At 41.2% G+C, this 18,121-nt stretch overlaps 1 protein-coding gene across 2 annotated transcripts in view; it reads right to left on the reverse strand.

The window, feature by feature from the left end:
• The window catches only part of SLC24A3 (solute carrier family 24 member 3), a 511,438-nt gene that overhangs the window by 12,670 nt on the left and 480,647 nt on the right, over nt 1-18,121 (reverse strand). For both annotated transcript variants that reach the window (XM_079123534.1, XM_079123535.1), the window contains exons 13-15: nt 16,929-17,095; nt 13,311-13,425; nt 11,333-11,445 (exon numbers count right to left, since the gene is read on the reverse strand). In XM_079123534.1, the coding sequence (XP_078979660.1) occupies nt 11,333-11,445; nt 13,311-13,425; nt 16,929-17,095 (395 nt within the window). The remainder of the gene's footprint in view (nt 1-11,332; nt 11,446-13,310; nt 13,426-16,928; nt 17,096-18,121) is intronic.

Genomic DNA, 18,121 nt, shown 5'->3' on the forward strand with positions numbered 1-18,121 from the left:
TTATCTCCATATGCCTTTCTAGGTCCTGTTGGAACAGTCAGTAGATGGGCCCAGCAGTGGCCATTCTGTCATTATGCTAATTTCTGTGATGTAAATACTCCCCTCATGGCCAATTTCAAACAATCAACATTGTATCACAGAAGCTTGGTTAGAAAGAGTTGCACACAATTGAGCATCTGGAGTCCAGTGCCTCGCTGCCCCTGGGTTGGGGCAGAGATTTTCAGGAAAGGACAGATTGGTTCTAGCAGATAGAGTTGGGTTCCAGGCATTGAGAATTTGTGACGATGAGAAGATGAGAAGGGAAGACAAGGAGACAACAAGAACTGATTGGTTCACCAATCCATTCCACAGGGGCTTTCAGCTTGGAACTGGGAGCATTAGTTGAGTGAGAGATAGTTCTTGCCCTCAGTTGGAGAGTTAAGGGCAGATTCAACACATCAGAGATTGTAGCCCCATGCTATTATAGAAATATTACACTTGACTGGGGATAAGCTTTCTTCGAGGAGGTGATGGCTTCCTGGCAGAGCTGACCTTAGAAAAACCTTGGAAAAGGCCTGAACTTACTGGTTGACTAATCTTCAGTTTCCTTTCTAGATGGTTTTTCTTCTATTCAACATCAGGATATTGTTTTGAGTTCTCTATCTGCATTTACTTCTTTTATAAGTTTTATCCTTTAATAATTATAATAGTGCTATTGACTCTCAAATTCATACTTGCGGTGGAGACCTCTCAGAACTTCAGATATTTATTTCACTTCCTATTCAACATCTCCACCTGGATGACCTTCAAACATATCAAACATAATCCATCCTAAGTGAAACCCTTGATTCTTCTTAAATGTATTTCCTGCCCTCCATTGACTAATTTCCATGAATTGAGCACCACTCAGTTGCTCAATTAAAGAACCAGAAGTTACTTTTGGTTTTTCTCTTCTCTTATTTCCTCTATGTATTAATCAGGAAATCTTATAAATTTTTCCTTTAGACAATGTTCTCTCTCTTTTCTTTTGGGGTGGGGGCAGTGCTAGGGATTGAACCCAGGGCCTTGTGGTTATGAAGCAAGCACTCTACCAACTGAGCTATACCCCCAGCCCTAGAAAATGTTCTTTTTGTCTCCATTTCTATTTCTATGCCCTTAATCCGTATTTCCAGCATGTCTTGTCTTCAGTTTCCTGATTTGTCTTCTCTCTTCCAATCTTATTTTCTTCTAATGCATTTACAAAGAGTTTCAAATATAGTCTTAAAATGTAAAGTGAGATAAAATTCTCAATGCACCTAAAATAAAATCCAAACTTTTCACAATAACCAATACAACCCTGAATGACCAGGTCCCTGTCTATCCTGATTCACTTCCTTATTAACTGATGTTTAGGGGTTGATGCTAAATCAGTCACCCAACCTCACTTCTTCTCTTTCTGTATTCTCTTGCTTTGCTTCCACTGTTCTCTTGCTTTACAGAGTCAGAGTGACTTACTGGTTTCCCTCTCTCTCTCCTCTGCAGAAGGGAGATGTGTTCATATACTTTCTATAGCTTCATGGTGGGAAGAAGTATTCCCTGACTCTGACTTTGAGATTAGCTATGTGATATACGTTGGCCAATGAAAGACTGGAGAACCCAATATTAGCATGTGCTCAAAATGTGTTTTTATATTTGAGTGTGACCTCTTGTGTATCTCCCTTTTATCATGAGAGCAATGTGACCCAGGAAGTACTGGTCCAAAGAGAATGAGAGACACATGGGGCAGACCCAACTGAAGCTTGAAGCCAACCCAGATGAGCCAAACACTTGTCAATTCACAGATGCAAAAATGAGAAATATAAACTAATGAATGTATGCTAATGAGTATTGGGAACTTTTGTTATACAGCATGACAGTAGCTATAACTGACTGGTGCAACTACCCTCATCATATCTTGGTTTTCTATGAGCTGTTGTTCTGTTTGGTAAAAGCCCTCTCAATTCTCTTTACTTGCTTGCCCTTATAATCTCAGATTCTCAAAACAAGTATCACTTTCTCATCAGTGTTTTGGTTCCCCTACCCCTGCCACACACTGCCACATCTGCACAAGTCTTGAGAGAGTATGCAAAATACTTTGCTTGGAATTGCTTATGTCCTTGCTTAGTTCCTTCCACAGATTGTTATTCCAGGAGCACAGGCCTCTCATCTTTGCTTTTCATAACATTTTGGCACAAAACAGGCATGCAATTAATGCTTGATCCAAGAAAGAATGATCTAGACAGGAAGTGTTGGGTGAGAACATTTCTTTTTTTTTTTTATTTTATTGTAAACTAATGGGATACATGTTGCTTCTCTGTTTGTACATGGCGTAAAGGCATACCATTTGTGTAATCATAAGTTTACTTAGAGTAATGTTGTTCGATTCATTCTGTTATTTTTTCCCTTCCCCCACCCCTCCCACCCCTCTTTTCCCTCTATACAGTGCTTCCTTCCTCCATACTTGCCCCCCTCCCTAACCCTAACTCTAACCCTAACACTAACCCTTCCCTCCCCCCATTATGTGTCATCATCCACTTATTAGCGATATCATTCGTCCTTTGGCTTTTTGAGATTGGCTTCTCTCACTTAGCATAATATTCTCCAATTTCATCCATTTGCCTGCAACTGCCATAAATTTATCATTCTTTATGGCTGAGTAATATTCCATTGTATATATATATACCACAGTTTCTTTATCCACTCATCAATTGAAGGGCATCTAGGTTGGTTCCACAGTCTGGCTATTGTGAATTGAGCAGCTATGAACATTGACGTGGCTGTATCTCTGTAGTATGCTGATTTTAAGTCCTTTGGGTATAGGCCAAGGAGTGGGATAGCTGGGTCAAATGGAGGGTCCATTCCAAGTTTTCTAAGGAATCTCCACACTGCTTTCCAGAGTGGCTGCACTAATTTGCAGCCCCACCAGCAATGTATGAGTGTACCTTTCAGGTGAGAACATTTCTGATTACCTCTTCTTTTTACCTCTGGGGATCTAGAGTCAGGTGGACTCTTGTTCAGAACGAGAAAGACAGACATTGTTCTCTCCATTGCTTCTCAGGTTTATTTTATATAATCCTAGCTCAGAAATGTGGGTTTCATCCTGACTTCCTGGAGTCTGCCTGGTGACTTCTTCATTCTGTTAAATCTCATGTACAGACATTCATTGCCATAATGCGACATTAAGTACTCATTTTCCAAACTTTGACTTTTTGAAATATTTCTTATTTGGGGCATTTAGGTAACTAGCTGGCTTCTGAGCAGGCCACAGAGTGCTAAGAAATGTCATGTGCATTCATTCCTCACTGCCAAATGCTTGAACCTAATGTCAGGCACAGAGCAGCTGCCTGGATGGTAATTATCCCATAATTATGACTTGGAAATTCCATCTGGACGAGATGGAAAAATTGTTTCAGAATTGTTAGCAGGTCCCTTTCGAGGTTGAGAGAGGCCGTAAACCCACACAGGCTGCTTGGTTCTGATGTCAGAGACACAGAAAGATGTCCTGGGGTTACTACCATGCTAAATGGAAGGAGGTCCCTGAGTGTTCTTTTGGAAATGAAGCCTCTCTCTCAGGAGCAGCTGAGGGTAGAAATGAGGGCAGACCAAACACAAAAAATAAACCCTGAGTTTGATTTTCCATGAACCTGAGCCATTTTTCCAAATGACTTTTGCATCTTGGCATGAGGCTACACAGTAATGTCCCTAGTGTTGTTAGGTTTGGGGAATTGGACACTTAATGGCACCTAACGAGGCCAATGAGAGAACAGAGACTCATGAAAGCGCCCAGAGTAGCTCCTTCAACCCTCAGATAGAAGCCCACAACAGAAATATGAGTGACTACAGGGTGACTGCAGCCCCACAATGTCAGTGGGACTTTAAGAATGGGAGCGTGGGTCTCCCCTTCTGCTTCCTTCTCTCATTTTAGAAGGTTGATGAGGCCACATTAGTTTTAATAAGCAGAGCTTGTCCTGTCTTTTAGCAAAGATTCAAACTTAGGGATGGGTTGAGTCTCAGATTTCACCCCGTGACCACCCTTGTGCTCCTGGGCATAGGCAGCTGCTTGGCACCATGCGCTTTTGGTAATGGTAGCTTGCCCTCTCCCTTTGATCTTCAATGCTAAGGAGACTGAAAAAAAAATCTCTCCATCTCCTCCCTGCTTCTTTCTGGATGTGTGTTTTAACCTCTTTGAGCCTTGGTTTTCTGATCCGCAGAATGGGAGAGACAGCTGCATTGTGCTCAGCATGCAATCCGAGTCCTCTGCCCATCTGGGTGGCTGGTGACTCCTGTCTACCTCATCCCCACACTCCCGCCACCTGGCCTTCCCTCTGTTCTTGGACACAGCTTGCCTTCATGTCTTTGCTCTTTTAGTCCCTCCTCCTAGAATGCTTCCCTTTTCTCCACACACCTAACTCTCTCCACAGCTAGTTTCTTTTCAGTCATTCATGACTCCTTGCCTAATGATTTCAGAGTGGAATAGATCCCCTACTCTCTATCCCATGCCAGGACTCATTGTCTTTACGAAGTTTTAGCTCTTCCAAGTTAGCACACGTGTGTATTAGTTCACCCCCGTATTCTCTCTCCTGCCTACCCAAGGTACTCTCCCACTGTCATGGGGGGAGAGTCCACCTTGTTTGTTTTTGTAGGCCGAATTTCTGACACATAGCAGGTACATGATAAACACTGTTTGAAGAACTAATCCTTGGCTTATTTAGCTGTTGTGACCATTAGGTGAGACCATGTATGCAGTTTCCCCAGAACACCGGGTGAGTAACAGGTGCTAAATGAATCTTATTACTATTTTCTCTGGCCCCGGCTCTCTTCTCAGGTAAGCTGATTCCTTCCTTATGTTCTGTTCACATCTCTTCTATTCCTGGACACAGTCTGCCTCAGGTGAAGACCCAGTAAAGGAAAAGTTATGATGAATAGATGAGTGGATGAACCCATTGATGAATTCATCCAACAAATACTCATTGCCCATGTTCTAGGTGCCAAGCACTGTGCCGGGCACACAGGGAACAGTAAGTTCATGAGACAGGACCAGTTCCTGTTCTTAGTTCAGCTCCCGGTCTCTAGAGAAGGCTCAGACAAAAGGGAAAAAGTGAGAGCTTTGGTGGGAGCTGCTGAAAGACACAGGAGTGACACCTGATGCATGTTTGGAAGATCACAGTTGACATCTAAGCTGTTGCCTGTAGGATGACTGTGAGAACAAAAGAACAGGAGCCCCTGGGAACAGTTCCTGTGACCTACTCTGTGAGGCAGTCTGACCTAGAGGTCCATTTTCTGGAACCTCTGGCCTCTAGGCAAACCAAAAAGACACAGCCCAGCTGGACCGAACAAGGTGCTACTTCAACTGTGTTTTACTAGTCAAAGAGAATTCTATTAAGCAAACATTTCAACCTGCCTTTCTCCAGATGCCTGTTTTGGATGAAAATACTTCATTTTTAAATATATCCTAAACTTGGTGTACATCCTAGAGGGTAGGAGACGCAGTATAACTTTTTCTCCATGATTCCGGAATACCACCTTGAATGAGTTATTTAATAAGGCTGAAACATGGTGGAGTTTGTAGGAGCTGCTGAGGTACAAAGGGATTGCTTGCTGCCACAGCTGGGGAAATGAAATGTATTCTCTGTTTAAAAAAGTAAAATGTCCTACTATGTGCAAGATGGCAATTGGTGGAGCAGGAATGGCAGACATGAAGTGCACGAGGCCCTAAACTCAGATTCTAGTAGCAGGGATGGTATATGATAAATAACTGTGCAATGAGGTGGGAAAGCAGATGCATCAACAGAGAGGCGGAGAAGAGCTGCATTTGGGCAGTACTTAGAAGGGTTGGGGTAGTTGAGCATGTGGGCAAGATTTGAGGTGTTTGGTTCATGGGGATTTAGACCTCACTGAATACTTCTCAAGCAGAGAACAAACTATTTGAGGAAAGTAAGTAAAAAGCAATATATTAAAGCATAGGATATGAGGCTGGTTTTATAATTTTGTCACTTCCCTCATTTTACTCACTGAGCTGGTCTGTCCCTATTTCTTGAGCATTTATGTTCTCACCCTGACTCAGGATGAAAACTTTCAAATTGTAAGGTTACTACTACTTATGAAATGCAAGGTAGTAGAATTAATAACTTTAACAAATATTGTTCCTCAGTTATGAATATTACTGAAAATAAGTTAATCAGAATTTTCCCGTTGAACTTTTAAAGTGCAAGATGAAATCTCCATTTAAAAAATGGTACTGGATGCTGGGTGTGGTGACTCATGCCTGTAATCCCAGCAACTTGGGAGGCTGAGAGAGGAGGATCACAAGTTCCAAATTAGTCTTAGCAACTTGGTGAGACCCTCAGTAATTTCAAAAGACCCTGTCTCAAAATAAAAAAATAGAAAGGACTAGGGATGTGACTCAGTGGTAAAACATCCCTGGGTTCAGTCCCTGGCACCCCCCCAAAACAAAAACAAAAACAAAAACAATGATGTTGGAACACCTGGGAATTCACATACAGAAGAATGAAGTTGTCCCACCATATACAAACTCAAATCTTGACTTTCCTGGGTTCATGAGCTATTTGTTGATTATATTATTGAATTTCTGCTTTCAAAAGAGAGGTCTCTTTTGGATGTTTGTGTTTCTGGAATAAAATGAAGATCTCTTGTACTAGTTATTGAAACAGGGGCATTTACATGAAAAGGCCATGTGACACACCTTTCTCTGGAGTCTTAAAAATGTCCCCCAAGAGTCTAGCATGTGTGCTGTGGCTGTTGATCATAGAATGACCTGATTTTTCTGCATTTTTCTTTCTATTCCAAGGATAGAGGAGATATTCAATTATAAGACTAGACATGGTTCTTGTACAATTCCAGCAGAATGACCAAAGTGACCCAATTATGTCATCTTCAGAAGGAAAACATAAATTTGGGCCAAATATCTAATAAGGACTGGATTTTTGTCTTCATGATATTACTATGTCACTAGATGTTGGGACCTGGAGAGGATGTTTTCTCAGCTGTTGGAATTACTGACATGAGAATAATGTTAAATTTTATATCCTCTAAAGAAGATTGGGAGAATGTCAGGAAAGGAGGGAAGAAGGACTCTTCACTGAGGGAATTATTTATGGTAGATGGTTTGCCTAACTGAGTTGGAACTCCAGGCCTGATATCCATGTTCAGTCAAAAAGATTTCAAAGTTGGTAAGAGAAGCTTATTGAATTCTGGGATGAGTTCTAGTTTTGCTTTTCAAAGTTTCTAATTTTACCTTCCAAGACTATACCTTATAATCCCAATAACATAAAAATAAGCACAATGGATGCTGTGGGCTGAATATGGGCAGTGTTCTCTACAAGCCCATGTGTTAGAAGCTTGGTTCCCAGGTGGCACTGTTGGGAGGTCCCGAGGTGACCAATAGTGCCCTTGAAGGGAATTTTGAGAACCCAATCCATTCTTTCCCTTTTTCTGTTTCTTGGCTCATGAGCTATGTGACTTGCTCTGTCACATGTCCCCACCATGATGTGCTATGCTCACCAATGACCCAAAGCAATTGGATCACTCAATTTTGGATGGAAACCTGCAGAACTCTTAAAGTTAGTTGCCTCAGGTATTTCATTTACAGTAATGTAAAACTGACTAATACCATGGATCTTAAGGACCTTGAAAGAATTCTCATTCGCTGCCCCTACCTGTCCATCTCTCACTGGAAGGAGTAAATATGGCAAAAATTTACTATTCAGGGATTGGTTTTTCTGAATTATTTAGAGCATAGTTTCTTTTTTTTTTCTTTTTGCTGCTTGTTTTCTAGCCACTATCCTCTAGTTCTCAACAGAGGAGACCAGAAGCAGTTGAAATTCAGGTAGATATGATTTTTACTTCTTTATAACTTTGATGAGAGGTAAATGGGAAAGTGAAACAAATAGAAGAATAAACCAACAAACCAGGTGGATTGTAGATGAACTTATCGGATTCATATACCTAGTACTTAGGTGGGTTAAGGGGCATCTTTGTTGGTTTCCTTGCCAAGCAAGATCAAGTAATGACAGAGATTTATTAAATATTTTCTAAAGAAGTTAGGTCACCTTAACTGAGCCTTCTGTCCAGAGCAGGGTGAGCAGGTTTGAGGTCAAAACTGAACTGCTTCATAAGAAGGAAAGACTGAAAGATGGAACCAGTAAACTCCTTGTCCTGGACCTGAAGTAACCCTGTAACTCAGTTAACTGTTTGGTGAAATCTAATGAAAACACAATGAAATATATAACCATGATTTCTGTTGTATTTGACATGTTTCATGGCTCAAGAATGTGCCTGCCTTGTATTCTGTGCCATGAGGAAGACAGATATAAAAAAACTTGTGTTCAGCCTCATGAAGCTTCTTGTGCTCAGCACATGCAGGAACTGTGTAGCTGCCCCAAAACCTTAGAAATGATATTTGACAAATTAAATGGTAAGGAATAGAATCATTTTGAAAAAATGATATTCTACATAACAATTCCAAATCTGGAAAATTACATAAAGAAATATCCCAAAATGTAAATATAGATTTATGTGCAAAAATTGTACAGATCTCTGAAATCTATAGACCAATGTACAAAGATGTCTGAGGCATAGTTATTTACAACAGTAAAAATCTCAAAGCAACATAAATGTATAAGAGTTAAGGCATGATTAAATAAATCTTGGAATATTCATATGTTGAAGTATTAGGCCACATTTGAAAAAGAAGTTTCTAATCATATTTAAAGGAAAACATGTTTGATTTCATAAGTATAAAAAGCAGTGTACACTATGTATAGTATAATCTCAGATATAGAAAACAATTTAGAATGAGAAAATATGCTGAAATAAAAATAGTTATCTCTGGACTAGTCTATGTATAATTTTTATGAATATAGAGCTACAGGGTACAATAGGCAGCCTTAACTACATGTGACTACATAAAGTAATTAAAACTAAGTAAAATTTTAAAAATTCACTTCTTCACTTGCAACAACTACATATCATGTGCTTATAAGTCACATTTGGCTGGTGGCTCCTGCATTAGCCAGTACATCTACAGAGCATTTCCATCATTACCGAGAGATACTGGGCTGGTGCTGCTCCGGAGTTTTCTCCGGAGAGTTATTTTTATAATCAGTAAAAAGAAGAAAAAAGTAAAGTTCACATTAGTTAGTTGTAGATATTTCTTTAGCATTGGCAAAACAGAACCAAAATGACTTGTATTAAGAAAGCGATATGACAACCTTAATGATAGAGTTTAAACAACCAGTCAGTAACATTGTTTGCAGCTTGAGAACAAGAAAGATGAAAGCAGGGGGTGGGGGGGCTGGGGGGGGTTTCCATGTGTGACCCTGGAAAAGGAGCTCAAAGAGCCAGGATTGGTCAATGTGCCCTGCATGGTTGGGATAGAGAGGCAGCTCAATCCGAGTACGCTGGTTGAGTACTCATGGCAGAGACATAAGCCCTCCAATATGGGTAGATGCAACTCCAAATAAAAGGAATCCAGCAGATTCCTCTTGTTTGGATTTTACTCTCAACCACATGAGTCAAACTAGAGAGATTGCTAATGTTCACTGCCTATTCTTCCTTTCCTGGGCACACAGCTAAACTAATGATCTGGATTCCTGCTTGCATCTAGGTGGGTACATGTGACTTATCTGGTCAATGGAATGAAGATAGGACAGGTCATAAACCACTTCTAACCCTCATCCAAAAATGCAGTGTACAATTCTCCATGCCCTTGCTTTCTCTATGCTTTCTTATGTGTGGCCGAAGATGGACTGCAAGATGGTAGAGCCACAGGAATAAGCCTTAATCTCTTAGTTTGTTCTTGGAAGAACCCATGGGAGCTGACAGAAGGGGAACACCAGCAGTATAATTTGAATAAGAAATAAAACTTTGTTGAGTAATTTTAGTGCAATTTTGGAGTTGTCTGTAAATGGTAGCTAGAAATACTATTCTAACAAATGAAATAATAATTGAACTTTCTATGCGGAAGGGGTTAACATAGCAGAATTATTTACTCAATCCTTACATGCCTTCAGGGTGCCTTAGTCAATCCCTGAGAATGTGTCTCTGAATATTACTGAATGATGATGTTGTTTTGTACATGGAAGCAATGGGGCAAACTGTACCAAGTTGCCAGAGTTGTTTAGCAAGTTTTATGATGTATACCTGGTGTCTGTGCTGGGGCTCTGAGAGTCAGTTATCACAGCTATTCTTATAGCAGAAATGTATCCACCTGGTCAGTCTCAGATTCCTTTGGACTTTCCTGGGTGGAGACATCTGACACATGATCCTTGTAGTTCACAGATAAGGAGAATTGTGTGACCCAGGAGAGGGGGAATTGGAAGCTTCCACTTAACTTTCTCTAAGCTTCTGATGCATTTCATTTCCCTGCTGCTTTCACTCCAAATCGTTTGCTGTAATACAGGATAGCCAGGCATATAACCTGATATTGATTCCTGTGAGTATTCCTGGTGAAACTTTGAGTTTGAGGATGGTCATGGGTCCCCCAAAATACATTCCACATACAATTTTTCTCCAACAATAGAGAACAAATCACCCCAAATATTTATGTGTCTTATTACCATCTCTGACATTTTAGCCTATGCATCAAACTCCTCGGAAATTGGTTGATGTGAGTCAATTTGTAAGAGCCTGACTGACAACAGTCTCAGTCTTTGTGCAGAATTTAGGAGTGTTATTTGGAATCCCGTGACCACCTAATGGATGACACCCTTTCAGTGACCAACCTGAATGACATCTCTTCAGTGCTTCCTTTACATGCATCATATAACATCGGATAGGATGAAGTAAAAACAAATATACAGAGTAGGGATTGGTGAATTATGAACCAGGGATCAAATCTGGCCCACCAACTGGTTTTGCATAGCCTATAACTTAAGAATCCTTTCTACACCTTTAAATAATTGAAAACAAATCAAAATAAAATAAAATAAAAATAATAATAATAAATAAAATTTTGAATTCTAGTTTTTGTAAATAAGATTGTATTGAAATATACTTCCACTTTCTATGGCTGCTTTCCTGCTACATGGGTAGAATTAGTAGCTATGAAAGAGACCATCTGGTCCACAAAGCCTAAAATATTTACTATTTGGCCTTTGACAGAAAAAAGTTTGCTAACCTCTGCTCTAGAGTCCTGAATGTCACCATAAGCCTAAATTTGGGGGGACTTTGAAAAGGAAAATTTTTTTCCTCTCAACATTACTATTTCTACATTTTATTTTTCCTGAGAAAAAGTCCCAATGGCCACGACCACTAAAAAGATAGTCCATGTAGTTCTAAATTTAAGAAAAACTTATGGAGGAAACAAACCACTTACATAGGATCCATAATCCACAGCCAGAGTTTGCAGAGCCCAGGGAAGACCCAGGCCAATCAGGATGTCAAACACGTTGCTCCCAATGGAGTTGGACACAGCCATGTCCCCCATCCCTGCAAAGACAAGAGGTTGCTTAAGTGAGGAAAGAGATCTCAGGTGTTATGGTTTGGATCTGGAATGAGCCCTTAAAGTTCAGGTGTTGAAAGCATGGTCCCCAGGGCAGCAAATTAAGAGATGGTGCTTTTTAGGCAACAATTGGATCATGAGGGATCTGACCTAATCGTTAATCCACTTGCTGGGGGATTAATCCATTGAAAGCTTAAGGCACTACTGAAAGGTGAGATCTAGTTAGAAGGTAGGTCACTGGAGATACGCCCTGGATGCCCTGGGAGGCTTTATCTTGTCCTCAGCTCCCCTCTCTCTCCTTCCTAGTTGCCATGAGCTAAGAAACCTTCCTCTACCAAATCCTTCCACCATGTTGTTCTGTCTCTTCTCAGGCTCCGTGCAATGCAGCCAGCAGATCTGGACTGAAACCTCTGAAACTAGGAGCCAAAAATATATCTTCTTCCTCTATTTTGTTCTTATCTGGTAATTTGGTGACAGAATCAAAAAGCTGGCTAACACACCAGGAGAAGGCAGGGGCCCCACATGGGACTCCCCCAAGTGTTTAGTCTGACTGTCAGAGAATAGTTTTGCTGTCTCATGTATTTGGTTCCCTTCCAGGCCATCACTGATATCAAGGCTGATGAAGATTTTAAAACACAGAAACACATATTCTATCAATCTGTTGACCTTCACTTCAGATGAAGTCACTGAGTCAATGTAAGTGATTAAAAAAAAATCAAATATGTTTCCAAAAGTTCTGGAGATTTTGAGCCATCCTTCTAGAAAGGAATAAATTCAGCAGTCTATAAAGTCACTCTTGAACTCACCAACTTATATATTCTAGTATTTTTTCTTTTAGATCTGCGCTGTGTTCAGTTATTCTGAATAATTAAGTATTATAAAAATAATGAAATTTGTAGACTTTCCTGAGGGTTTCTGAAGGACACTGTGCTAAGTTTTGTAACTGCACAATGCATGTTTTAAAATAAATGCCTTCCACCATAAATTAGGCACGTACATGAGAGTAGGCACTGGGAATGCCCTTCTGGGGCAGCGGACGCAGCCACAAGTGGTTGAACACTTGCCTAACATGTGCAAGGCCTGGGATCCAACCCCGAGCACACTGTGGGGTGGCAAGGGAAGAGCGTTCATCTGGGGACGTGAACTGTGAGCATAGTTTTGCAGGAGAAAAGGGTCTGTCATATGCTAAAAGCTGACCTCAGCTAATTGTCACTTTGTGGGGTGCTGCATGTGGGTAGACCTCAGGAATGGGGGTCTGTCCTTTCTAAGCCCCACTTTCCTTATCCTTAAAATGGAAGTACAATTGCCCCTATCTCATAAAGTTGTTTAAATTAATAAGATAATGCATAAAAAATGCCTTCTTTAAAAGACATTAACTACTATAGGATTGAACCCAGGGGTGCTTTTCCACTGAGTTATGTCTCTAGACCATTTTATTTTCTATTTTGAGACAGGGTGTTGCTAAGTTGCTGGAGTTCTCACTAAGTTGCTGAAGTTCTCACTAAGTTGCTGAGGCAGGCCTCAAACTTGAGATCTGCCTGCCTCAGTCTCCCAAGTCTCTGGAACTACAGGCATGAACCACCAGCCTGATTTTTAGTACTATTTTTAATAATAAAAGGATGGTAATACAACCAGAAGGGTCTGCGGGTGCTACCCAGGAAAACATCTCTGCCTTCTTCAAGGGGGTAGAAACTTCTGGCTCTTTTTCCTGTTCCTTTGTTCTCAGGAGGCCTTTAGACCAACTTGTCAAACTCCTTCCAGGTGGAATTTGTTGTTCTCTTAGTTGACAAGCATACCCTGCCCTGAGCAGGGAGGCCTTTCTACCTCTCTCTGCTGCCATTGGCAGTCCCACCTTGTCTGGCCACAATAAGGCTGGCCATGCAGTCGGGCACGCTGGTTCCGGCAGCCAGGAAGGTGATCCCCATGATGACGTCAGGAATCCCCAGAGTGTAGCCAATGATTGTGACCTGGAAGAAGCAGGAAGAAGCAGTGAACTAAGGGCCACCATGAGCCCAACCTATCCATGATTCCTCTGAGCAAGACTTGGAAACAGGTTCAACCTGGGCTGTCTCTTTGGAGGGCAATGTCTGTTCTCTGTATCAACATGGGAAGCAATGAACATTACGTAGATGAGACCAGGGCTTCAGATCATGAGAAGGTGCAATTACAGAATCCAGACTTTGCAATGAAAGACTGGTCTCTTGTTTACTCCTTTCAGGTGAGACAAGCAGTTTGAGAGAGGGGAATCAGAATTTCTGAGAAACGACACTGTTGGGATAGAGTATTTGAACTCAAGATGGTCCTGGAAAATCCAGAATGAATGGCTTTCAGGATGTGGTAGAAATTTAAGTGTCCACACCAGCAATATAGTGGGAATTCATGAGAGCTGGAAAGGGGCTAAATTTTATAACACCCAGTCTTGTTGGAAAAGCCATAGGCAGCCTTTCCTTTCTTTACTTCCTTGACACTTGGTCATAATGCCATTGACCTTGTCAACATCATCTTCAACAAAATAGCTTGTGTTTCTTCAGTCTTAAGACCTGGGCCAAGTGATATTCCTGGGTTTTAACTTATTTAACTCTCACAACAACTCAATGGAGTGAATGTTAAGTTATTCCCATTCTTCAGATGAGGAAACTGAGGCCTCTGGAGTAAGTGTAGAGGGGATAGTCCTGCTGGTAAGTGGCAGAGGGGATTCTGATGCAGGAGGGTGATTCCTTTGCACAGGCAGCTCCCCTGTTGACACAGGAGAGGTTTTTCCAAAGGGTCAGAACTTGGTTGATGCCTGAGAGGTTGTTTCCATTATGCAAATGAGTCCCTTGTGGTCCTCTAATTTCCTGATGGGGAAACTGAGATAAAAGCAGTGGGTAAGAGAGATGATGAAGGAGCCCAGTAGTGAATGATGGGTAAGTGGGAAAAGAGACAAATTCCCCATCCTAGGGAAACTACCAGGAAGTTTTAGGATGCCACTTGATCTTCCTCACATTCTATAAAATTGCAAAAAATGCAAACCACATGTTTCAAGGAGAGCATTCTTCTCTCAATCCCTCCTGGGCCAGCCACTGAAAGAGACACCTACACAGGAAACCTGACTTTACTCCAAAGGCCACAATTGCTCCTTCCCTGTCAAAAGGTTTGGGGGATGAGAGTGAAATCCGTTGAGATGCTTGGTTTGCCCCTTTCAAATCAGAGAATGCTCCTCATTTCCGTTCATCCCTGAATTTATCCTGCGGTGGCCTCAAGGCTTGCTGACTTCCAGTCTCCAGGGAGGAAAGGGAGATGCTGAAACACACATTTCTGTTTTGTTGCTCTGAGAAGTCTTTGTAAAATGCAGTTATGAGCATCCTGGCCAAACCTTTGTTTTTCCTTCCTAACCCTGTGCTGAGTCCCTGTAGGGATGTGGTCTGGCTTAGCTAGGATTGGCCTGCTGTACTTTTGCTGTTATTATTGTATTTGTGGTTGAATCTGGAGTGTTGGGGAACCAGTTACCCAGAAGGCCCAGCCTAGGTCTCTTGCTTCCCCTTGTGACTTTTTCTTTTTTCTCCCTTAGAGAAAAGAGGGCTTATTAGAACCTTAATGAGAGGGGAGGAGGCAAACAGAGGGAGGGTGATCCCAGGTTAGTCAGTTGCTGGTTAGTGGATTCCATAGAAAACCACTGAGAACTTTGAGAGATCAGGGACAGCAGCACTGTCCCCCAAATCCAGGCAGAGGTGGCATTCAGTGACTATGTTCAATAAAAATGTTAATGAACATAGGATGAAGTAGAACACCCTTGTTATAAGATTTTAGTTAAAATAATTCTTTGTGTCTATGATGTTGTGGCAAGAGTTAAGTAATAAATTAATTGTGTCAGGCTGTTATAGTTTGGCTGTGAGGTGTTCCCCTTCAGTTTCTGAGTTAAGGCAGGAATATTCAGAGATAAAGTGACTAGATTATGAGAGCTGTAACTTAATTAGTCCATCCTAGAATGACTGGGTGGTAACTGGAGGCAGGTGGTTGGAGGAGGTGATTCAGCAGAGGTGTGTACTGGAAGGGTGCATCTTCCTTGGGTCCTCTTCCCTCCTCTCTTCTGTCCTCTTCCCTCCTCTCTCTCTGCTTCCTGATCTTTCCATGAGCTAGCAGCTTTCCTCTTCTGGGCCCTTCCACCATGATATGCTGACCCATCTTAGGCTCAGGCAATGGTGTCAGCCATCTATGTATTGAGACCTCTGAAACTGTGAGCCCTAAATAAACCTTTCCTCTTCTGAGTTGTTCTTGTCAGGTATTTTGGTGATGAAAAAGTTGACTAAAACACTGGCTTACAAATTTGCCATTACCTCCAAAATAACCTTTTTGCAACTTCTTTTTAGTGTTTGAGTTTAATTTGCCTAAATTTATATTACACTTCTGTCCAATGCTCAAGCAAGGTTAATTTGGATTTACATAAATTTGTCATGGATTTAATTTCTGTGCAACTCCAATTTTGATCAATTAGGCTTGCTCCCCCATTTAAAAATGTAGTCAAAAATGAGCAATACATCCTGGATATCTGTGTTTCTTTCTTTTTTCTTTCTTCCTTTATTTTTTTGGAACCAGTGATTGAACCCAGGGGCCACATCCCCAGCCCTTTTTTATATTTTATTGAGACAGGGTCTCACTAAGTTGCTTAGAGCCTCACTCAGTTGCTGAGGCTGACTTTGAAATTGTGACCCTCCTGCCTCAGCTTCCTGAGCTGCTGGGATTACAAATATGCACCCTATGTCTGGGTTTCTTAGATGAGTCTGGGCAGAACTCTTTCCAGCCACAGCCTTGTAACGCACACTGAATAATTGCTGAATCATTATTTTAGCCTTAGAAGGGACCCTTGAGCAGTCACCTAATCCAATGACCTCATTGTCAGGTTGAAGAAACTAAGACTAGGGATAATAGGGGAAGGCTTAGATTGAGCATCATTTCCTGATTCTTCATGCTTTGCTCCATATGCTTTGCCTGTGACTCTGTTGTCTTCCACTACAGTAGATGGAGTATATTTCCCTCACTCCATTGACATTGGGCATGATCAATGGAATACTGGTAGAACAATGATAAGGTAAGTCTGTCCCTAGTGAAGCTCTTAGGAGGTATCTAGTGTTTCCATATGCCTTCTGGTATTCCAATGATATACCAAGATAGCAATATTCCCCAGGTAGCCACCGATCAAAAGAAAACGAACAAACACAGGAGGTAGACACAGACCCGAGCTGCTGCCTGGATCATAACCAGTCCTAGCTCAGATTAATCAAATCACTGTCAAACTGAAGATGTGTGAGCAGAATGCATGCTTGAGATTCTAAACTACAGGTTCAGGGGTAGTTTGTTACACAGCTCATTATAGCAACAGCTGGCTGATACAATTATTGGAATGAAACCCCAATCCTTATTCACCTTCAGACCAATTTACTTTTTTCTCTAAAGAGATCTAGCAGTGCCATGGTGTCCCTCATATACTCACCATCCACACCATCATGTAGGAGAAGGCTGCAATCCATAAGGTGGAAGAAGCAAATGTCACCATAAACCACTTCTCCCAGCGGGGTTTGTTGCAATTGGGGACAGTGAAGTATAAGACGAAACTCAGTGGCCAGGTAAATGCCCATTTCACTGTTTCCAGTTTGCCAGCTGGAAAAATGAAAAAACAAAAACATAAATCAGTTGGTTTCTTTGTTCTGACAGCCCCAGTATTACCTTCCCCAGTACTAAATCTTATTGTATTGCTCTTTACCTTAAACATTCAAATGGCTTTCCATCACCAACAAAGCTGACATCCAAAGCCAAACAGAATTTAAAAATAGTTATCCACTGGCCAACTGATAGTTAGATTTTGGAAGTGACTGGACAAGACACATCTGAGTGACACCAGACTAGGGGCATGGTTTGACATGGGCCAGGTAGGAAAAGATGAGGAAGGTACTCAGGGCACAGAAGGGGTGGAGTGTGTGTAGGTGTGTGTGTGGGGTTTGAAGTGTGGGCTGTGGAGCTAGGAAGACCACCAGTGTGTGTCTGTTCTCTCTTTTTTTCAAACTATGAAGTGGCAGCTGAGACAACAACATCTGGTAGAATTTCTCAACATTTGTATCCTAGGCTGATGAGGACTTGTAAATGAATAATTGCTGTCTAGTTCACTAACTACTTGCTGGTATGAACAGGTGATGGGTCTTCCAGAGATGACCTACTTGTACCATCTCTGTGCTGCCTGAGTGCTTTGGAAATCAGAGATACCTGGGCATGCTTATTCTAGTGACTATATTGCCCTGAGTTCCTTGTAATCTCACCTTTGACAAATATATCATCTTAACAAATATATTATATCTATATTATCATCCTGCTGAACTGCTAATTCACCTCTGGAAAGAAATATGTATTTATCTACATACTCCACACTTCAATTGAGATATGGAATATCCATCTCTTCCAAAAAGCCTTCTATGCTTCTTTCTAGTCAACCTTCACCCTTAGCAGCACAGATTAGTCTTTCCTGTTCTTAAACTTCAAATGCAATCAAATCATCTAATGTGTTTATGTGTTACCTTCTTTTATTCAACATGATGTGTTTTTTGAGATTCGTTCATGTATCAGTAAGTCTTTCCTTTTACTTGCTGTGCAGCATTCCATCCTGTGAATATACTACAATTTGATTATCCATCT

The sequence above is a fragment of the Sciurus vulgaris genome, assembly GCF_902686455.1.
Source record: "Sciurus vulgaris genome assembly, chromosome: 2".
In the NCBI taxonomy this organism is placed as follows: Eukaryota; Metazoa; Chordata; class Mammalia; order Rodentia; family Sciuridae; genus Sciurus; species Sciurus vulgaris.